At 30.3% G+C, this 19,542-nt stretch overlaps 1 protein-coding gene across 1 annotated transcript; it reads left to right on the top strand.

The window, feature by feature from the left end:
- Window positions 1-3,320: 3,320 nt before the first annotated feature.
- Window positions 3,321-19,398, top strand: LOC106686658 (serine/threonine-protein kinase RIO1). Its single transcript, XM_014430070.2, has 12 exons — window positions 3,321-3,439; window positions 3,837-3,997; window positions 4,069-4,217; window positions 4,304-4,523; window positions 5,471-5,576; window positions 7,469-7,614; window positions 8,739-8,925; window positions 9,913-10,031; window positions 12,704-12,807; window positions 13,420-13,631; window positions 16,683-16,934; window positions 19,213-19,398. Exons 2-12 carry the CDS (start codon window positions 3,939-3,941, stop codon window positions 19,321-19,323), a joined length of 1,665 nt encoding a protein of 554 aa, XP_014285556.1. The 5' UTR covers window positions 3,321-3,439; window positions 3,837-3,938; the 3' UTR covers window positions 19,324-19,398.
- The last annotated feature ends 144 nt before the right edge of the window (window positions 19,399-19,542 follow it).

The raw sequence follows: 19,542 nt of genomic DNA, 5'->3' as shown, positions 1-19,542 counted from the left end.
CCGGAATAAATGAAAAAAAAAAGAGAGCAATGGGAAAGTACAATAAAATATGATAAAAGACATTCATTATACAATTAAAGAAAACTTCTCTTTCCTTTTCTATAAATAATATGGTTCATATATTGGGCTCTGATAATTGTCTTCTATTTTTTTTTTTTTTTTAATTTAATATTAAATATGATGTAATGATAATTAGACAGTGTGTATAATTACTGTATTCTTATTAAAGTTGTGAATCTTTTAATAATCAATTTAAATTTATATATTTTTTAAAAATTAAAATATTTCTGGTTTTCATTTCTAGACTCTGATATTTTAGAAGAAAATAAAAAAAATAAAAGATAAAAACTATATGAAAATATTTTTAAATAAGCAATACCGCACCCAGCAAATTATGATAAAAAATAGCAATAGCATATAAAATTGTACGATAAAAATATTAAAATAATTTTATTTAAATGAATGTCTGGATATTAATAAATAATTTAAATACCTGTCATTTATTAGGTGTCCATGATCCACAGCTACCCATCTGAAAACAAAATAAAACACTCATTAATAAAAAGTTTAAAAAAATTTTTCTCTATTATCTAATTATTCTTCATTATTAAATTTAATTTCCAAACTTTCAATACAATAATTAATACAAAACAATAGTTGAAATTGTTTTTAAATGAATATTTGTTTATCAGTAAGTTATTAATAACAGCTTAGTAATAATATGGGCTTCTTTGATGTGAACAAAGAGAAAAAAAATGTTATAAGCAACTTACCCTTGCCCTTGATTTAACACAGATAGTAGATCAGTTGCTTCTTTCTTGAAGTTCACATTATCTACCAAGGTCTTTAAACTCAACAAATTTCGGAACAAAAAGATTGAAAAATTCACTTGAACATAAACTAAATTCTTAAATTTCACAAATAAGTATACTGAGCGACACACCTAAACCGCACAAGGCAAAGTAATAGAAACTAAGCAAGAAATAATTATGCATTTGGTATACATATATATATACCACTACAACCCATGAAGGGGTACAGTACTTTGTAAGGAAGTACTGTTATTAGACCAATAGTTGTGCAAGGACATGATTTGGTCAGAATTATGCTCGACCACCAGATTTTTTTCAATAAGGGTACCCATTTTATGAGGCTGGGGAAGTTCTGGAGAGCTTCCAAACCCATAGGGCTGACTCGCATTGAAACAGATACATATATGTTAAACAGATACATGAAATGAAAAAATCAATGCCACTACCTAGCACCGATGCAGTAAAAGTCAAAATATGTTGTCCTAATTATAAACTGATGTCCATATGTATTTATTATTTAATAAGGAAATCAAAATAGCTAAGAGTTTATTTTCATCAGTCTTATAAGAAAAGTATAAGTTAACATATAGTTATTTTGTGAATAATATGTTACTAATATATTTCCTACATAAATTATTATAACTTAATGGCTAACTAATAAACAGAAAAAGAAATATAATAAATAAATATGACACATCCGAGAAGCAAATTAATAAAAACTGAGTGAGCAGATTCATGCCTATCTAGATAAGAAATAAAAGAATAAAGACCACTATTCTGCAGTATTTTCTGAGAGGGACAGTTGATAAGATGAGATGCAAATCCTTATGGTAACAACTAATATTCAACTTTTTTTTAGTTATAAAACATCCAAAAATGTTTGTTTTGTTCCAAATTGTATTTGGAACAAAACATAATTTTGCAATAAAAAAACAAGATAATTTAGACCAGTCAACTTATGTTGGATACCATATAATGTATAATAAAGTTCTAAAGATATTCTTATATCAACTAGGAAGAATGTGTAGCTGAAGTATTTAAAACATAAAATAGAAACATCAATAATTTCCTTGTTATGACCAATTTGCAAATTTAATTATATTTGGAGTAATTTAAGGGATGTACCTTCAACAGAAAATCAGATCTTCAGTCTGGTATGTTTTTACTTCCTAGAAAACTAAAAAAGATAATTGGTGTAATGATACTGTTACTTTGTATAAAACTTTGTACACTATAATATGTACTATATGAAATGAAATGCACTGTAATATGTATATACTATAATATATATATAATATGTATATAACTTTGTATACTAATGAAGTATCTCTAAAAAAATAAAATATGAAATAGTCCTACAAAAGCAGCTCTTTCTTACCGCTAAGATTGTAATCTTAAGTATATTTAGAACAATTAGGGAACTAACATCATTAGCATTCAATAACTAATTAGGAAGAAAGTGTGTAAAAGGTGAATCTATAAAAAAAGTATGGTGGCTTGGAACTGAAATTGGCTCCAAAACATAAGAATACTGCTGCCACAATTTAATCACCTCAAATTTAATAAATTACCTAAGGCCAATTAGTAGAACAATACTAGTTACTAAGAATTAGTTAAATTTAATTTAATTTAATCCTTCACATTAAGGAATAAGCAATTTCTGATTACTTAAAGGGAAAAAAAAATAAGTACCAACCTTTGAATACTGAATTTTGATCATAGTATTCATTTTTTAACAGTTTAATTTAAAATAAAAAAAAAAGAGATTTTTTAAGTCAATGAATTTATTAATATTTAATTATAATAATTTTCAAAACTAACAGTATTAAGGATTATTACTGATACTAATATCTATATTATAATTATAATGTAAAAAAATAATTAACTATAATTAAAATTCTTTGCAATTAAAAAATATTATTTCATTTAAAAATATTAGGAGCCAAAGAATTCTTACATTCTTAACGTTTGTTTCTATTATGTAATAAATATATTTGTTAATATAATCTCAACATGAGCAGGCTAGATTGGTACTGAAAAACAGGGAAAATATTTCACATTCTCATAAGAAAAATATACAATTGTAATTTTTAAAGCCTGAATGTATAACTCTTTTATATTTATATTTGTATTGCAATATATTTTTTAGTACAACTATATTATTCTAAAGAAATTCATCCTAGAATAATTTTCAATCTATTATTTCTAAAAAGTGATATAATAATTAGTCACTATTTTACTTCAGATGGGACTTATAATTTTACAATACTTATAATTTTTCTTCAAAATTAAAATACAAATTACAAAATTAAAATTTGTTGGGTTAGGAATCAACTTGAATAATCAAAAGGTGTTAACCCCTTTTCAGTATGATGGAATTAGAATTAAAATGAAAATAGGTAAAGTAAAAAAGGTAAAGAGAATTATAAATGTTCCAGAACAACCTCCTTAATTAAAAACATTAGTACACATTCAAAGCAAATTATCTTGCATTGTTAATATCAGAAAAAGAAGACCATCAGTTTAATGCAAGGTCGTAAAATTTTCACACTTAGTGATGTACTGCCACAAGTCATGACAGAGAGTTTTGTTGTTTATGAAAACATTGAGAACAAAAACACTGTGAAGTAAATATTTATAGCTTATAACTATTTTTTTCAAATGTTTATCAACTATACCTTCAAAATGGAAAATATTTTAATATATCGCTGAGAAAATGAAAATATTTCATAAAATCATCACATAAAGTGACAAGTTTACGTCATGTGGCTTGCCAAATTCTTATCACAAGCCCTTCAATTAATAATAATATTCAAAAATATATTTTCTCTATTTGGTTAATGTCACATATAACTAGTTAGATTTTATTTTTTATTTGGAAGGAGGGGGGGGGAGCAAACAAATATCAATTATTATTTGTATTTATAATATTTTTAAATTTTTTAGGTGTAGTGTTTAATTCAATATTTTATCAAATCTAATAATCTAACGTTAAGTCGACTAATTTTTACTAAATTGTTTCAGGAGGTGAAGACCATGCTTGGCGCACATGGTTATTATAACCTTACCTACCTATCCTAACTGTCAAGTTTGTTTTTGCCCAGATACATAGTTCAAGATACGTCTATGATGATGGATGAAATAGTGGAAGGTCAGTTTAGCGATGCTGAACCAGAAAATAATCTGTAAGTAATTTCTGAATAAGTGTAGTGTTGATTTTGTAGAGTTGGTTTTCTAATTGTACACATTTGTTTAGTCCTACTGAAGATAAAGAGTGTATTCCTAAAAGAAACAAAAAACGTGTGTCATTCAAACTAGAAGACCAGATAAAGGAACTTATTATTTATTCGAGCAGTGAAGACACTGATGAAGATTATTACTCTGATGGGGATATGTACATGGGAGGTAATAGTTTTATGTAGTAGTTATGGTCTGTTGTTGGTTTATCATCAGCTAATTTTGTGTTAATATTGTACTTTGATTCATTTTAGAGGGAAAGGGTTATGGAAAGAATGATGGAATGGTTAGGCCAACTGGCAATAACATGAATTCTCAACAATCAAGCAAAAAGGTGTCTAATTATCAACCATCAGATAAGCTATTCAAGAAATATTTGAATAAAATCAATGTTGAGAAGTATGAGGGACCTCCTTTACCTATTCATGCTGCAAACCATCTAATGGAAACAAACCGAAGGGTCGAAGCTGACAGGTAACAGTCAATTCTTTATTTTTCAGCAAGGAAAAGTCCATTAAGTAAAATTGTTGAGAATAACTAATTCAAGTTTTCAAACCTATTTCTAGTTTATATTTAGAAATATATTTATATACAATGGATTATACTACCCAATGATAGTAAAAGATAATTATCAAAAATTAGTAAATTGGGTTGCCATAAGATTCATATCAATGTAGTTCTTCACAAAAAAAGTAATAATGATATAGTGGAACCTTGATAATATGGATTTCGAAGGGTTTTCAAGACAATCATTTTATCAAAGTATTTTGAATATTGAGGTATTTTTGTTGAATTTTGTTATAATGAGGTTCAGACACTTATTGATCGACCTCTACATAATTTATCATTAAAAAGATTAATATGTAAATGAAAATAATTAACACATCTCAATTCAGGGGTCCTTAGCCATCACAACTATTCTTTCCTCATCTTCCCTGATAGATGTTCCTGTTTTCTTCAAATCCTTGGATACATTATCCTTCCATCTTCACCTTGGTCTTCTACCAGGTGTTGCTCCATCAAGATTTCCATTATACAGTCTTCTAGCTGTCCCCTCTTCTCACTCATTCTCATTATATACTCCAGCTACCTAGTTCACTGAACTCTTACTAATTAGAAAACAGTCAGATTTTTATAAAGGGTGTGACTTTTTTAAGTAGTAAAGTAAAATTACAAATTTAGTCACCTGTGATTTGTGCCGAAAGGACTTCAAAACAACCACTAACATCTAAATTCTGTGTTTATTTGATGAGGATTTAATAAAATATTCTCAATAGTTAATCAATAGCTGTCAGTCGAAATTGTCTTTAATATCGCCAACCCTACTAGTACAGGATTGCTTGTACCTATGGGCACTTAATGTTTCTAGTTACTAGTATACTTTTTTATTATCTATTACTAATAATTAATATTCTCTTTAGGTACAGAATAAAGGACAAACATGACAGAGCTACGGCAGAACAGGTTATGGATCCTCGTACACGAATGATATTGTTTAAATTATTAAACAGAGGAACTATTTCTGAGGTAACAATTTATTTTTTAGTAGTACCCATGAATACCAGCTTTTTGTTGTAACTTATACTAAATTATTGATATCAAATCCTGCTTTTTGTTTAGCTTGGGTGATTGTAATATATAGATTTCTCTGGTCTACCTAAGTAATAGCAATCTTTGATATTTCTTTAATCTTTAATACTAGCTTTATATAATTACTGATATTATTTTCCACCCACTTAATAGATATTTAATGAGCCTGATAATACAATAATCATATTGTTAATTAACAACTTCCCTTATGGGTTAGAGTTCATGAATGGTTAGCCTTCCTTAACCTTCGTAGGGTGCGGTCAAGGATTCTTAAAATCGGGGCACGGTGAGCCTGACAGGCACACGATGCATAAAAACTAGCGAAGTCCCTAAATCGCCTTATTTAATTAAACCAAAAATTACCGATCATCTTGAGGATGTAGACAATTAGGGAAAAATATAAAATAAATTTAAAACATTTCTTATTATTTATTTAGGTACAGAAACCAAAAAAAGTCAAAATGCGGAAATCTAATATCATGGTTATGAAAATAAATCAAAATAGGACCTTTTATCAACAACAAAAATTAAAAACAATATAAACAAATTTCAAAAAAGGGTAAAAAAAGAAGTTGAAATGTGTGGGAACATAAATAAATCCATCAAAGCCGATGAAGGATCGCAAGAACAGGCTGAAAAGCATGTTGCATAAAGTGGTTTCGCATGAGGGGCAAATTCCTTGGTTGCATTTAACACAGGAATAGTTCATGAGCTGATGTATTCCTGTTTACCGTGCAATCAATCAAAACGTCAGGACTGCTTTTGGAGGTGGGAAGGGGTAGAATTTGGACGACCATCAGCCGGGAGGGATCTCTTGAGACGAATTTTCAAGGAGGTGTGAAGGCCGGATTTCAGCTGGCTTCTTTGCTAAAGTTGTCTGATACACAGTTCATGTGACAATTCTTTGGGGAAAACTCTTTTTGGAATTCATTCCAATTGATTCCCGAGGTGAATAACCAAGGAATTCATCCCTCCCAAGTTCAACATAGTATAGAAAACAGTCATTGGCAATCGATGTGTATTTCGCTGCACGTTGTATGTGGTGCACATTTGGTTAGCAGTGTCACCTCTAGTTTTGTGAGCATTATAATACGTTATGACCTCAGGATTTTTTTCTCCAGTACTTTCATCAATGGCTTTGGTTCTGAGCTCAGAAGAAACTAGGAATACACATTTATTCTTGCATGTGACGTAGGTTGCCAACACTTTTTCGTTGTTGAAACCAAAAAGGCCGGAATATTGTAGTCTCCCTAAAATCAAAGAAATGCTGAAATAACGATTGAAGAATTCATAAACAAATCTTGAAAAGAGGGGCGATGAACCTGAATGACACTCTAGAAAGGCACGGTGAGCCTGACAGGCACACGATCCCCATTCATAAACGGTAATGGTACCTGACAAAAATGACTCTAACACAAGTATTGAAAAGCAGTGAAGTGCTTGAATTTACATTCTAAAGTGAAAAATATTGACCTTAGGTTTTTGACATAATCGGGCGCAGTGAGCCTGTCAGATCAAAACACGTGTGATGCACTTTCTTGACGGTAGGAGCTGAACTGATTGGGCGGTTTGGAACCATCCCACAAAGTTAGGAAACTACTAGGAGGTAGAGGTCACACTCGAAGCCTTTTTGGAAGAGACACCAAAAAAACCAAATCAGCAGCAGCCTGTCAGATCAGCAGGGTCAAGAAAATAAACCTTTTATATTGACACTAAAATTAAATATATAGCTTCAAGCTTTAGAGATTCCCCATCATCATCTGTTGAAAAATAATTAATGATAACTTAATGTTTTAATCATGTGATTTTGATTCTTATTATTCTTTTAGGTCAATGGCTGTATTTCAACTGGGAAAGAAGCAAATGTATACCATGCCACTTGTAATCCCAAAGATATGGATTATGCTATAAAGGTGTACAAAACTTCTATTTTAGTGTTCAAGGACAGAGATAGATATGTCACTGGAGAATTTCGGTAAGCTGTCTATTGGGAGTACAATTAAAATTTTAAAATATTGATAATAGATTAAATCATATTGGACCATAAACTAATCACTTTTTTTTTAAGTGTCCTCATCAAGCTTCAGTTGTTAGTATGTGTCTTTTTTATTATTGAACTGTTAATTCTATTGTAAACTTCTGTGGCAAAAAAATTAAATTAGGGTAAAGCTTTACTTCTCTGTTTCTATTTCAAGAAAAAAGGCATCTGAAGGTGGTAGATTGCTGTTTGAGGGTTATGTGGACTATGCTTAATTAATTTCAACTTGAAAGTATTGGTGAAGTGGATTAGAAGTGATGATTTTGATATCAAAAATGAAGAGTATAGAAGGACAGAAACAGGGCTATCCATAGTTCAGGTAGTTAAGGTGCAGGTCTTTGCAACTTGTGGATCCGGCCTGGGATGTCGACTTTTTTTTGACCGGTAACCAACTTATTCTAACCATGGTGGAGGGTCAAGTTTTCATTTCATGGGACCACTACGAAAATGAAAACTTGACCCTCCACCATGGTTAGAGTAGGTTAGTTACCGGTAAATATGAATCTGAATGAAGAAACGACAAAGTGATCATGCAGCATGGCAATGTTCGACCACATATTCAGTCAGTCAAAAACTACTCCAAAACACTCGAATAGGACATTGTATTCCCACCATATTTTCCAGATATTGCTCTTTCCGACTACTACTGCTTTAAACTGTAATGGCTCATGTTCAGTCCGAAAAACTTTTCTATTCTTGGAAGGAATGAAAATTATTGGTTAATACTTTTATTTCCCCGAAGGCCAGCTAATCTTTCAGTCTGGAATTCTAATACTGCCAGATATATAGGAAAAGCAGCGCTGACACAATTTTGTATTATAAATTTGTTATTTTATTTACAAAATAATGCCTCAGTTTCTTAAAAAATTCTCTAAAACGTATTGATATTTAATATTTGAGGTGGAAGATGGTAATCATCTGTCTTATTATTTCAGTTTCTTTGGTTATTGCTTTTAATTTATTCATTTTTCTTTCAGACATGATTTCATTAGTTATTATCTTTAGTTTAAATATTAGTTTTTCCATGCTTTCAATAGTTTTAGAATTTATAATTTTTTAAGGTTTCGCCATGGCTATTCTCGTCATAATCCTAGAAAAATGGTGAGACTTTGGGCAGAGAAAGAAATGAGAAATTTAATCAGACTTAAATCAGCTGGACTTCGGGTACCAGATCCTGTTTTGTTGAGATCTCATGTTCTTGTCATGAGTTTTATTGGCACCAATGGTTGGCCAGCACCTAGGCTAAAAGTAAGTTACATGATTATATAAATTAAATCTAGCAAGTTTAAGTGTGTTTTTATTTATAAATAAAGTATTATAGTGAAAATAGTTATTACTTTTAGTATGGTGATCAATCATCATAAGTAGATCATTATACTGCCTAGATAAAAGTTATAAACTAACAATAAAAGTTAGTTGATTTTGGTTCTCTCTCATCTAAATTTACATTTATATTGATGTTTATTCTAAAAGAATAATTTTAATTCTGCAAATATCTGATTTAGATAGTAGAAATATTAATGATATAGATAAAATATATGAATATATTGAAAGGTTTTAAGTATTTGAGGAGTTCTATTTCTAAAAGAAACTAACTTGGCATTTTACTAAAAACAGGCTTGGCTTGGAAAAACGGTTATTTTTCAATTATAATGTTAGTTAACTTTATTTACTCAGTGCCTTTTTTAAAGAAATCTGAAAGTAAAAATTGGAGGTTATTATGTTATATGCTTGCTTGCTACTATTTCAAATCCATGTAAAAAAAAAAAAAAATTATCTGATATTAATGAAAGGAAAATAATTTTAAGGTTTTTGAAATTGAAGTATTATGTAGCATATTTTTCTCGAAGAAAGATAAACTAACAAATGCATTACGATGGTTAGATGACACAGTTATGTAAGAGGCACCTAATATTAATATTAACATTAATAATTATAATATTAAGTAATATGTGCATAATGTTAATTAAAGTAGAAGTTTAACACTATCTGAAACGGGCATGCTATGTAATTTTGTAAAGAATGAATCATTCAAAATGTAATAACTATCTAAAGGGTGCATTGTTACTTAAAAGAAGGTGTTGTATATGATCTGATATTGTACATTTGTTCTGTATTGATGTTGTTCTGTGAAGTAGTAGTGTAATATTCCTTGTTGGAACACCTGGTTGGCGTTATTTATTTATTTATGAAATAAAGTATTTGTAATCTATGATCATTCTATTTTTTTTTTAGGATGCCGAGTTAAGCTCTTCAAAAGCTTGTAAACTTTACAGAGATTGTATCAAAATGATGTGGGTGATGTATAATAAATGTAAGCTTGTTCATGCAGATCTTTCCGAGTTTAATTTATTGTAAGTTATAATATTTGTTTTTATTCTATTGTTATTATATTAGATTAAGATACAGAGTTTCCATTTTGCTATTTAATCTCTTTTAAGTCCAACTTTAATAATTGGGTTAATTTTTTTAAACAAATTAATTATTATTTTAATAAAAATTATAATAATTTATAAATTACGTTAGGATGGAGGTTTATTAGAATCCAGAATCAGTAGATTGGGAAGAAGACATTTTCCCCTTTAGTTTAACTTAGATTTAGTAAGGTGTGGCTAGAATGGGAAGGTATTGGCTTTTCATAGTAACTCTTCTATTACAATAAACCATAAGGCAGTAGAACATTGTTCAAGAGTTTTATACAAGCGACAAAGAAAAAAAGTGAATAGTTGTTTTAAAAATAAAAAATATTGGTTACATTATCTACATCTAATACAAAAACATTTTTTAATTAACACAGTTACTGGAATCTCTTAAAACACTACTAGTCCGCCACAAAACAGATTTTGAGGTAATGAATAATCTGTGGTAAGATTTTGCAAGTACAAGTAATTCTAAACAAATTATCCGGTTTGTTAAAAAATAACAATGATTTAATCCCAATAGTCTTTTATAACAGATAGTGGGGATCATTTGATTGAGGAATTTTTAAGCATCAGTTTTTTAAAACAAGTTATATTGATAATTTTCTTTGTATATTAATTTTATTTCCCATAAGTTTTCTATTTATTAGTATTTTTTCCTTTTATCATTATTTTAGTTTACATTTGATAGAATTATTGACTATTAGGTTTTAAATAAATTCCTGGAGTATTTTTTAATATTCTTCTGAGTTTTCAATATTTATTCTGAATGTACTTTTAATAAAGTTGAAAGTCTCTGTGTTTCTTCTTGATAGCTGATCCAGTAGATGAGTTAGATTTGTTAAATCTGGAATAACTACATGATAGTGAATCTAGGCTACATTTAGCGAGTCTAGATTAAAACTTTATCCATTTTACTTTACCACTCTGCTAAAAGCTAGAAGAAAAGAAATAAGTAATAAAAATAATTACATTTAAAATTAGAAAATAAATTTAATTATTTTACCCTCCATTAATGAACACAGTTCTGATGATGCACCAACATAATTGGGTTGAAACGTTGATACATCTAATAAATTAAAATAAACATCTAATTCCTGATCATTTTCTCTCTAATGAAGAAAATAAATATTTGACTTTCTACATTATATATATTTTAAAAATGATATTCTATGTAATATAACTAATGTATCTTACCTTTTACCTTTGCTATGAAAACAGATATTTGTAAGTTTGTAAAGAATTTATTGACATGAAAGGTTCAAGGTGAAAACAGTATAACTCCATTGTTTTATATTTTTTATTTTGTTATTTTGGCACTATATTGTAGCTCTAATACTGGCAAATTGAATAGTATTTACTGTTCAGTAGAAAAACAGTCTAAACATCTACTTTTTCATTTGTTACTTTTCAAAAAAAAAAAATCTGATTAGGGGTCACAATTTAATTTCTCTGAAAAATAATAATAATAATCTTTATTTATTCTGGGATTGATCTCTTTAGAATAACATACAGGCACCAGAATTAGGCTTTAGAGCCTTAGAGTAATATACAAAATAAGAATGAAATTATAAAACGTCATAAAACATAATAAAATAATGAATTTGAAAAGATTAAAATGAACAAAAATAATTAACAGTATATATAAAATAAGAATAGAACAAATAATAAACAATAGAAAACAAAAATGATAAAAAATCAAGTGTATTTAAACTAATAATAATAAATGGAAAGGTACAATTTCTGTTAATATATATATTTACAAGAATAAACTAAATTCTGAAACATTAAGTACAGAAAATATATAAACTTTGTTTGAAACATTCGATTGTTATTCTTCTGCAATTGGGTGGACAGAAAGTGGTCGAAGATACGGGATCAAGGAGGATTAGGAGAGTTAGGTTTTGGTGTTCCATAGCAGTTTGGAGGTCATGGGTTATATGAAGGAGGGCGAGAATTGTGTTGAATAGCCAGGTCGAAAGCCGGATTGGAGAGGATAGATGAGGGAACGTTCTTCTAGGAAGTTTGAGAGTTGGTTTTGAACAAGGTATTCTAACGGTTTAGAAAGGTTAGAGAGAAGAGAAATCAGGCAGAAGTCATTAGGTGAAGAAGGATTTTGGATTTTATTTAATGGTCGAACTAAAGCGGTTTTCAAACAAGAAAGAAATGTTGCATTTTGTATGGAAAAATTATATATATATGATAATGTATCATTGCATTTATTTCCGAAGTAAGCCAAGGTGCAGGTTCTGGTTCTGAGAGGAGCATGGATGTCTAAAATAGATTGCAAATTTGTAGTGAGGGTGGATACCATAGGGTCGATGGAGTTATAGGAGTATATAATGTCCCATTGGACGGAATCAAGGTCAGGTTGAAGGGATTCATAGGAAAGGAGGTCCAGATTACAGTATGATACGATTTACTTTTTATTTATGAAAAATAGTGTTTACTTTTTTATGCCTGGGCTCATTCTACATGCTTTTGATTTTTAAAATATTTTTGTAACTTTTTTTTTCCAATTTGTGGGAAAGTACCCATTAATTATTTATCATTACTGATTATTTATTAATTTTGGATGATTCCTCAGTTTGCGTGTTGAATTTTAGGTACCATGAAGGGGAAGCTTATATTATTGATGTTTCTCAGTCTGTTGAACATGATCATCCTCAGTCTTTTGATTTTTTAAGGAAGGATTGTACCAATATTACTGGTTTGTAATTTTAATTTTTTTTTTTTTAATGTTTTTCCTCAGCTGAATTAATGCTCCTAAAGTTCCTTTCTGTTATAATCATTCATAATGTTTATTCCTAAAGTTCTTTCATAATTTTTTTACTCTTTAGATTGATAAATTTAACTTTAAAATTTCAATGAATATTGTTATTTGTGTATTTCATTAGTACATAAAATAAATAAGTGGATTATCTTTGAAGCTATGTCAAACTGCTCAGGTGAGTGTATCAAAATCACACTGATTGGTAAGTGTGATTTTGATACACTCACCTCTTTTTTTTTCACCCACTTTATCCAAAAGAGGATTTATTTATTATAATAAATCAAAAGTAATTTTAGTGAGCTAATAAGGGAAGGAGTACAAAGTTTCAAATTTCCGCATCCATTTAAAAGTGTTATTTTTAATTTAATTTAATTAAGGTAAATATCCTTATCTTGTATTTATCTTTGGTATCTTTACCACTCTCAGCCCTGAATGATGAATTGTATTTTACTGACAACATAATTTCCTTAACAATTCTAAAATATTGCTTTCATTTGTAGAGTTATTGTATATAATGAATAATAACTTGGTCATAATTATAATTTGCAGAATTCTTTAAGCGTAAAGAAGTTGCAACTCTTACTGTGAAAGAACTTTTTGACTTTATTACTGATTCAAGCATGACTGAAGATAAAGTGGAAAGATTCTTAGATGAAGCAAGTACCCGATTGGCTGGTAAGGAGCCATTACCTGCAGACAGTGAAGCTGCTGTGGAAGAAGAAGTTTTTAAAGGACAGTACATTCCAAAGCGCCTTACTGAGGTATTTTACCTTTGATTGTTTTAAATAGTGAAATAAAAAAAAAATTATTGTTTTCCTTATATCATTTATTATACAGATTCAAGTTGTAGATATAAAACTTTTATTTATTGTGAGTTTTGAGATGACTAGTTTTTGATCCAGTTTAAGATTTAAAATATATTGTATGGTTTTACTATCCACATTGTACCAAAAGATGATTAATTTGGTTCCAAATTTATTTATTAGTCTGACCCAATATTTATTATTATATTCATGCTGACTTTCTATATTTACTGACAGATAAAATACTTCTTCCCATCATAGATTTGCGTTTGGATATCCTAATATTATTTTCATGCAATATTATGATTGTTTATAATATAAATTCGAACACTTGGGTTCGGAGGTCTTCACTGTTTATGAACACTGAGGGTCCTTAGAAACAGGGCTAAAGGAAACAGCCAACAAAGTTATAGGTATTCAGGAGAAATAAAAAGCCAAAAAGTGATTCACAGTAGAATGCAAATAGACACTGGAGGAGAAAAGAAAAATGAACGTACTTAGTCTAGCTTGAACTGATCAAACAACATTGGATAAATACACAGCCACCAGAACAAAAGCAAATAAAATAATCTGAAAAGCAATAAGAGAATTCCTCAAAATAAGATTTTAAGCTATTGAGAATAACTTGTAGGTTGGAAATATATATGAGTTCAGCTCTGACATCAGGAAAGATAGGGTAGAGTATAGAGCAGGAAACACAAGTTTCAGGAAAAATTTCCAACTGGTGACATCCAAAGAAAAGATACTAAATATCTGGAACTTCTGAATCAAGAAGAGCTCATGAACTATGAGGACATAGATTATGTTTAGGACCTCGACCCACAAGAGGTGGAAAAATCTGATATTCTCGATTTTGAAATAGCTATTGGCAGACTTAAAAAAAGGAAGGCCCCAAGAATAGACAGCCTACTATCAGAGCTGTTGAAAGATGGTGGAGAATCTCTAAGAGCCAAACTACTAGAACTAATCCAGAAAATATAGTAGGAGGAAAGGATACCAGAGGCCTGAGAAACAGGCCTAATCTGTTCTATCTTAAAGAAAAGCTTCATGTATGAGTGACAATTACAGAGGCATAATACTCTTTCCAGTACCCAACCTGATAATATGACCAATATCCTGCTAAATCAGATATTTTGGTGTTATGATTATATAATTGATCACCAAACAGGGTTCAGGAGAGGAGAGGAAAGAGCATGCTAGACCAGATCTTCATCCTAAAACAGATACTCTAAAAATGATAGGAAGTAGGACAGGATGTGCACATCTTATTTATCAATTTCAAAGCAGCTTATGATTCCACTATCTTTGGAAGATCATGACTGAAAATTTGTATAAATGATCCTAAATGCAGAATTGTGATACAAGAAGTATCTGAAACCTTTGAAGTCAGAACAGGTCTGAGACAGGGAGATGGACTCTCACCAATAATGTTCAAGTTAACCCTAGAAAAGGCGATAAGGAGTAGAAGAACAAAGGCTGGTAGGGCTCATGTTATCTGAAAAATAAAATCCTTGCATTTGTGGTCCTTGGAAGTAACCAAGATGACACGAAAAAAACATAATAAGAGAAGCAGAGGAAATCGGCTTGCAAGTAAATGAAGATAAAACAAAGTATATGATTGTTAGCCAAAAAATCCATCCTAACAATGGTCTGTGTGGATAGCAAATCATTTCCGAAATGTCAGTTTCAAATACCTTGGCTCTAAAATAATCTAAATAAATGATCTATTGACTAAAATAGACTAGCACAAACAGAGCCTTCTCTCCGTCAAGGACATTGAAACCCCGAAAAATCTCTAAAAATCTGCAGCTAAGGGAGTACAATGCCATGATAAAGCCAGCTCTATTATACGGCTGTGAGGCCTGAATTTTAACAGAGACCCTTGGGAACAATCGAGACTAATAAAAGAAAGAATTTGAAAAAGAAAACAATTTGAAAGGAAAGCCCTCCTCTTACAAGGACACCTTTACACAACAATGAATACCACTCACTATAGTTGGAAAAAGACCTAGTGGGACGCCAAAAACCAGATGTATTGATAAAATAAAGGTATGAGAGAGCTGCTTGCTGCAAACTGGAAAGCAGTAGTCCAAGCAGGCAGATTTGGAAAAGGCTGGTTCGGGCGGCCAAAGATCTACAAGGTCTGTAGATCCAACCGAAAAAAAAAAAAACATGTCTATTTATAAATTACCTCTAGTTTGTCTTAGAGTTTGCATTTTACTTCATCACTGTTATCAGTAAGAGATTTTGTGCTCAGCATTCTTAAAGATATTCCATTACTACAAAACAAGAAATAGCTAGGAAAACTATGAATAGGAAGACAGCTATACTGGAGAAACACCAAGAAGCAAAAACTATTTACATTGTTTCTAGTAAGTTCCTCCTAAAAAGCAAACACAATGCTTCTACATATGGTCAGGATGACCTCGACAGATTAGTAACAGGACCATGTAGAGGACACTGTCAGCTAAATAAACACCTCTTTAATGTGAATTTAACAGTCACCAATTTACTGGTTCTGCAAAAAGTGTGATTTAACAGCTTATCACATCCTATGTAGGTGTGATCCATTAGCTGGAGCATGGTTTTCTTTCAGACTGCTTTACAGATTTTAAGCTTTGCATAATGGTGGTTCCAAACATATATAAATTTGCTAAGGTGACTGACCTGTTTTAACTGAGTTTAGGACAGTGCACTATAGGCCTTAAAAGGCTGCAGTGCATTCATCCTGTTAAAAAAAATCCTTATTTGTTTATCTAATGGTTATTCAGCCATATTTGTATTTAAAATTTTATTTGATATATTTATGAGAATATCCTAGAAAAAATAGTCTTATTAGATGTTATTGTTTCAATAAGTTAAGGTATGCACAGATTATACAAAAATGACAGCTCAGTATTATCTGGTGTTTCATAGTATAGTTCATAATTCCTTTAAGTGCTTTAAAGGTAATATGAATCTGAATACTTTTGTTAACACCCAAATTTAATTTTGTTTTAATTAAATTAGGTGGTCGATTTTGAACGGGATATACGTCTTGTAAAAACAGGTCAGGTAGATGTAAATGAGCTACCTTATACAAAAGTTGTTGGTCTCCCTGGATTCATTGGTAACAAGAAGGAAGACGAAGAAAGTAATGAAGACTCAAGTGCAAGTGAAGACGAAAAAAATGATAGTGATGAAGAAGCTGAGGAAGGAGAATCTAAGTCTAAATTCACCAACTCGGCCAGGCCTAGAGATGAATCTCCTGGATCAAAGAAGGTATTTATATTTGAAATATAATGTTATATAATATGTAATGTTGCTAGAAGCTGTTTAAAAGTTTCTTTAAATTTCTTAAATATTAGTTTTCTTTTTGCCAATTTCAAATTATATTTTTATAGCATATTTTGTGACATCTTATCTTATAATTGGTTCCGGTAAATTTCAAAGCAAAAAAGGTTGGGAGTTCTGATTTTTCAATATCTTATTCTGGCCTAGACTGATATTAAAAATCTGAATTTTCAACCTCAGCAAAGTCAAGAAAAATTCTAAAATTTTCATTCAATCCATACACATCATATCTTGAAAACTATCTACCACACCTTAACATTATCTGTACCTTTTTTAAAGTAGAGGATATTTGCTAGAATTTGAGTCTATATTGAGCTCTGATGCCAAGTGTACCATTATGTAGATTATTATGATAGATTTAATTATTATATTAGGTAGGTATCATAATGGACAAAGGAAAGCTGCTGTCAACAAAGCTCTCCCTTGAGGATACAGACGTCATCCAAATGGCAAAAGCCGATGGCACCATCAAATATCTTGGATGTACATTCTCGGGATTGCAAATATTTGGAGAAGAGGTGGTGACAAAGTTAACTAATAATCTTGATAAATTAGTGACTTCATGCTTGCTCAAACCGGAACAAAATATCACGTTTTCAACCAATACTTGTTGTTTCTGGGTCTTACTTACCCTTTCTAGGGTTTCTAGCACCCCTTACAAAGATACCTCCTGTGTTATTGAAGGGCATTGACACCAATATCCGCAGGAGTATCATGGCCATCATTGGGCTTGCTGCTAAAATCTCTTCGGCCATGCAGCACGTACCCAAGAGGTATCGAGGACTGGGTCTGATCCGCTGTCAATGGGAAGCTCAACTGTAGCATTGGTCCATTGCCCAGCGACTGTCGAATGTTCTGGATGGCCTATTCCAGTCTACATTCAATTACAAAGCCGAAGTTGCAGCATGTGCCGGTAGACTGGGGGTGGATTATGGCTACCAAAGTGTGAAAGTTCTATGTCAGTCGTTGTGTGAGAATGCTTTAAAAAAATATGTGGAACTGTTGATTTATGCGCTTATTATTTTACCTTATTTATTCATTGAATTACTTTATTATTATTATTTTTTTTAAAAACTTATTTATTCATTCAAGTATTTCTTGTAACCAACTTTTTTATTATATTTTCTTTTAAATCTATATATTAGTTTTGTTTTGGTAAAATGTATTTATTTATTTGTTTTTCTGTAAACTGATTTACTGCTGTGACTATTATTTTCTGGTTTGATTTCACATTGTTGTCTAATGATGAATTTGTTTAACGGATCACTGGAGAGGATCTGAGAGAGTGAATTTATCAATCGAATGAAATAAAAATTATGAAATAGTGAAATGGAAGGAATAAAAAAAGAAAAAAAAAGGAATAAATTGAAATATTTTTAACTAGTGTGTAGACTGGAATTGATTGTAAAAGGAAACTGGAGGAAAAAAATTGTTTTCTTTCTTTTTTATGATATCATGTAAATATATATTATGTATATATGTCAGATCATGGATTGATTAGTATGCTGTGTAATGTAGCAACCCCGGTCTGTCAGTAGCTCAGTGGTTAAGACACAGTCTTACCAATTTGATGACTATTGGCGGTGCCATTTCGAAACCAGCCTGGGGCGTTGACTTTTTTCATTGAGTGGCGGTCCCACAAAATGAAAAACTTTGACCCCAACCATGGTTATGCAGTATAAGACTCCAATAGGGAGTCTTGGCCAAAAAAAAAAGTGGCAACCCAACGTATTTGGGCAGCATGGATGAATAAAGCATTTCTCTCTCTCCCTATTCGATTATAGGGTACTATATTGTATTTTATTAGTATGTTTTTTGAACATAATGTTCTGATCTTACCTGCAGTAAAAAATTTGATATTTAAATTTGCTAAAATTTCAGTTCCAGCTCTTGAGAACTCTGATTCCACATGAAGTCTCCTTGCCTTGGCAAGTGTAACCATAATAATACCAATTGTATCTTTTATTTGTTATTATTTTGGTTTCCAAATTAATACTGTATTTAAAACTTTAAATATATCACATGAATAAAATATATATATAAATAGTATTTAGATTGCTAGGTTAAATATTTCAGTATTATTTAGCTACCAAAGTTCATTTGTAAACTTTATTTTTGTTTGCAGTGAACCACACTATATAATTATGGCTGATTATTTTTGTTTTTCTAATCCCTGACCTCTATATATATTTTTTTTTAATTTCAGGCGAGGAAAAAAGAAATCAAGGAACAACAAGCTGAAAAGAGAAAAACTAAAGTAAAAAAGCATGTTAAAAAAAGACAGGAAAAACTTATGAAAGCTAATTCGAAAAAATAAAAATGTGTGATCTAAATTTATTTTTTCCGTTTATCATAAAGTTGTAAATAAAATGGTTTTTAATTTTTGTTTTAATTGCTCTTTTTAGACTACTCTTGTTGTCTAATTACTTGAATTTGCTCGTAACACACCTTTCATTCATATATATTGATATAAAACATATGTGTATATTCAGGTATGTTTTTAAGGTCATCGTTGTTGTTTAGCTGAGAAAAACTT

This window comes from Halyomorpha halys, unplaced genomic scaffold, assembly GCF_000696795.3.
Source record: "Halyomorpha halys isolate HHAL.00 unplaced genomic scaffold, Hhal_1.1 Scaffold859.1, whole genome shotgun sequence".
In the NCBI taxonomy this organism is placed as follows: domain Eukaryota; kingdom Metazoa; phylum Arthropoda; class Insecta; order Hemiptera; family Pentatomidae; genus Halyomorpha; species Halyomorpha halys.
The sequence above is the reverse complement of the archived record's forward strand: the minus strand, read 5'-3'. Positions and strand labels throughout refer to the sequence as shown.

Excerpts from the sequence above, each read along its gene's own strand:
- LOC106686658 (XM_014430070.2), top strand. The coding sequence starts at position 3,939 with ATGATGATGGATGAAATAGTGGAAGGTCAGTTTAGCGATGCTGAACCA. Across the intron at positions 5,577-7,468 it reads ACAGAGGAACTATTTCTGAG|GTCAATGGCTGTATTTCAAC; the intron begins GTAACAATTTAT and ends TTATTCTTTTAG. Across the intron at positions 12,808-13,419 it reads GGATTGTACCAATATTACTG|AATTCTTTAAGCGTAAAGAA; the intron begins GTTTGTAATTTT and ends TATAATTTGCAG.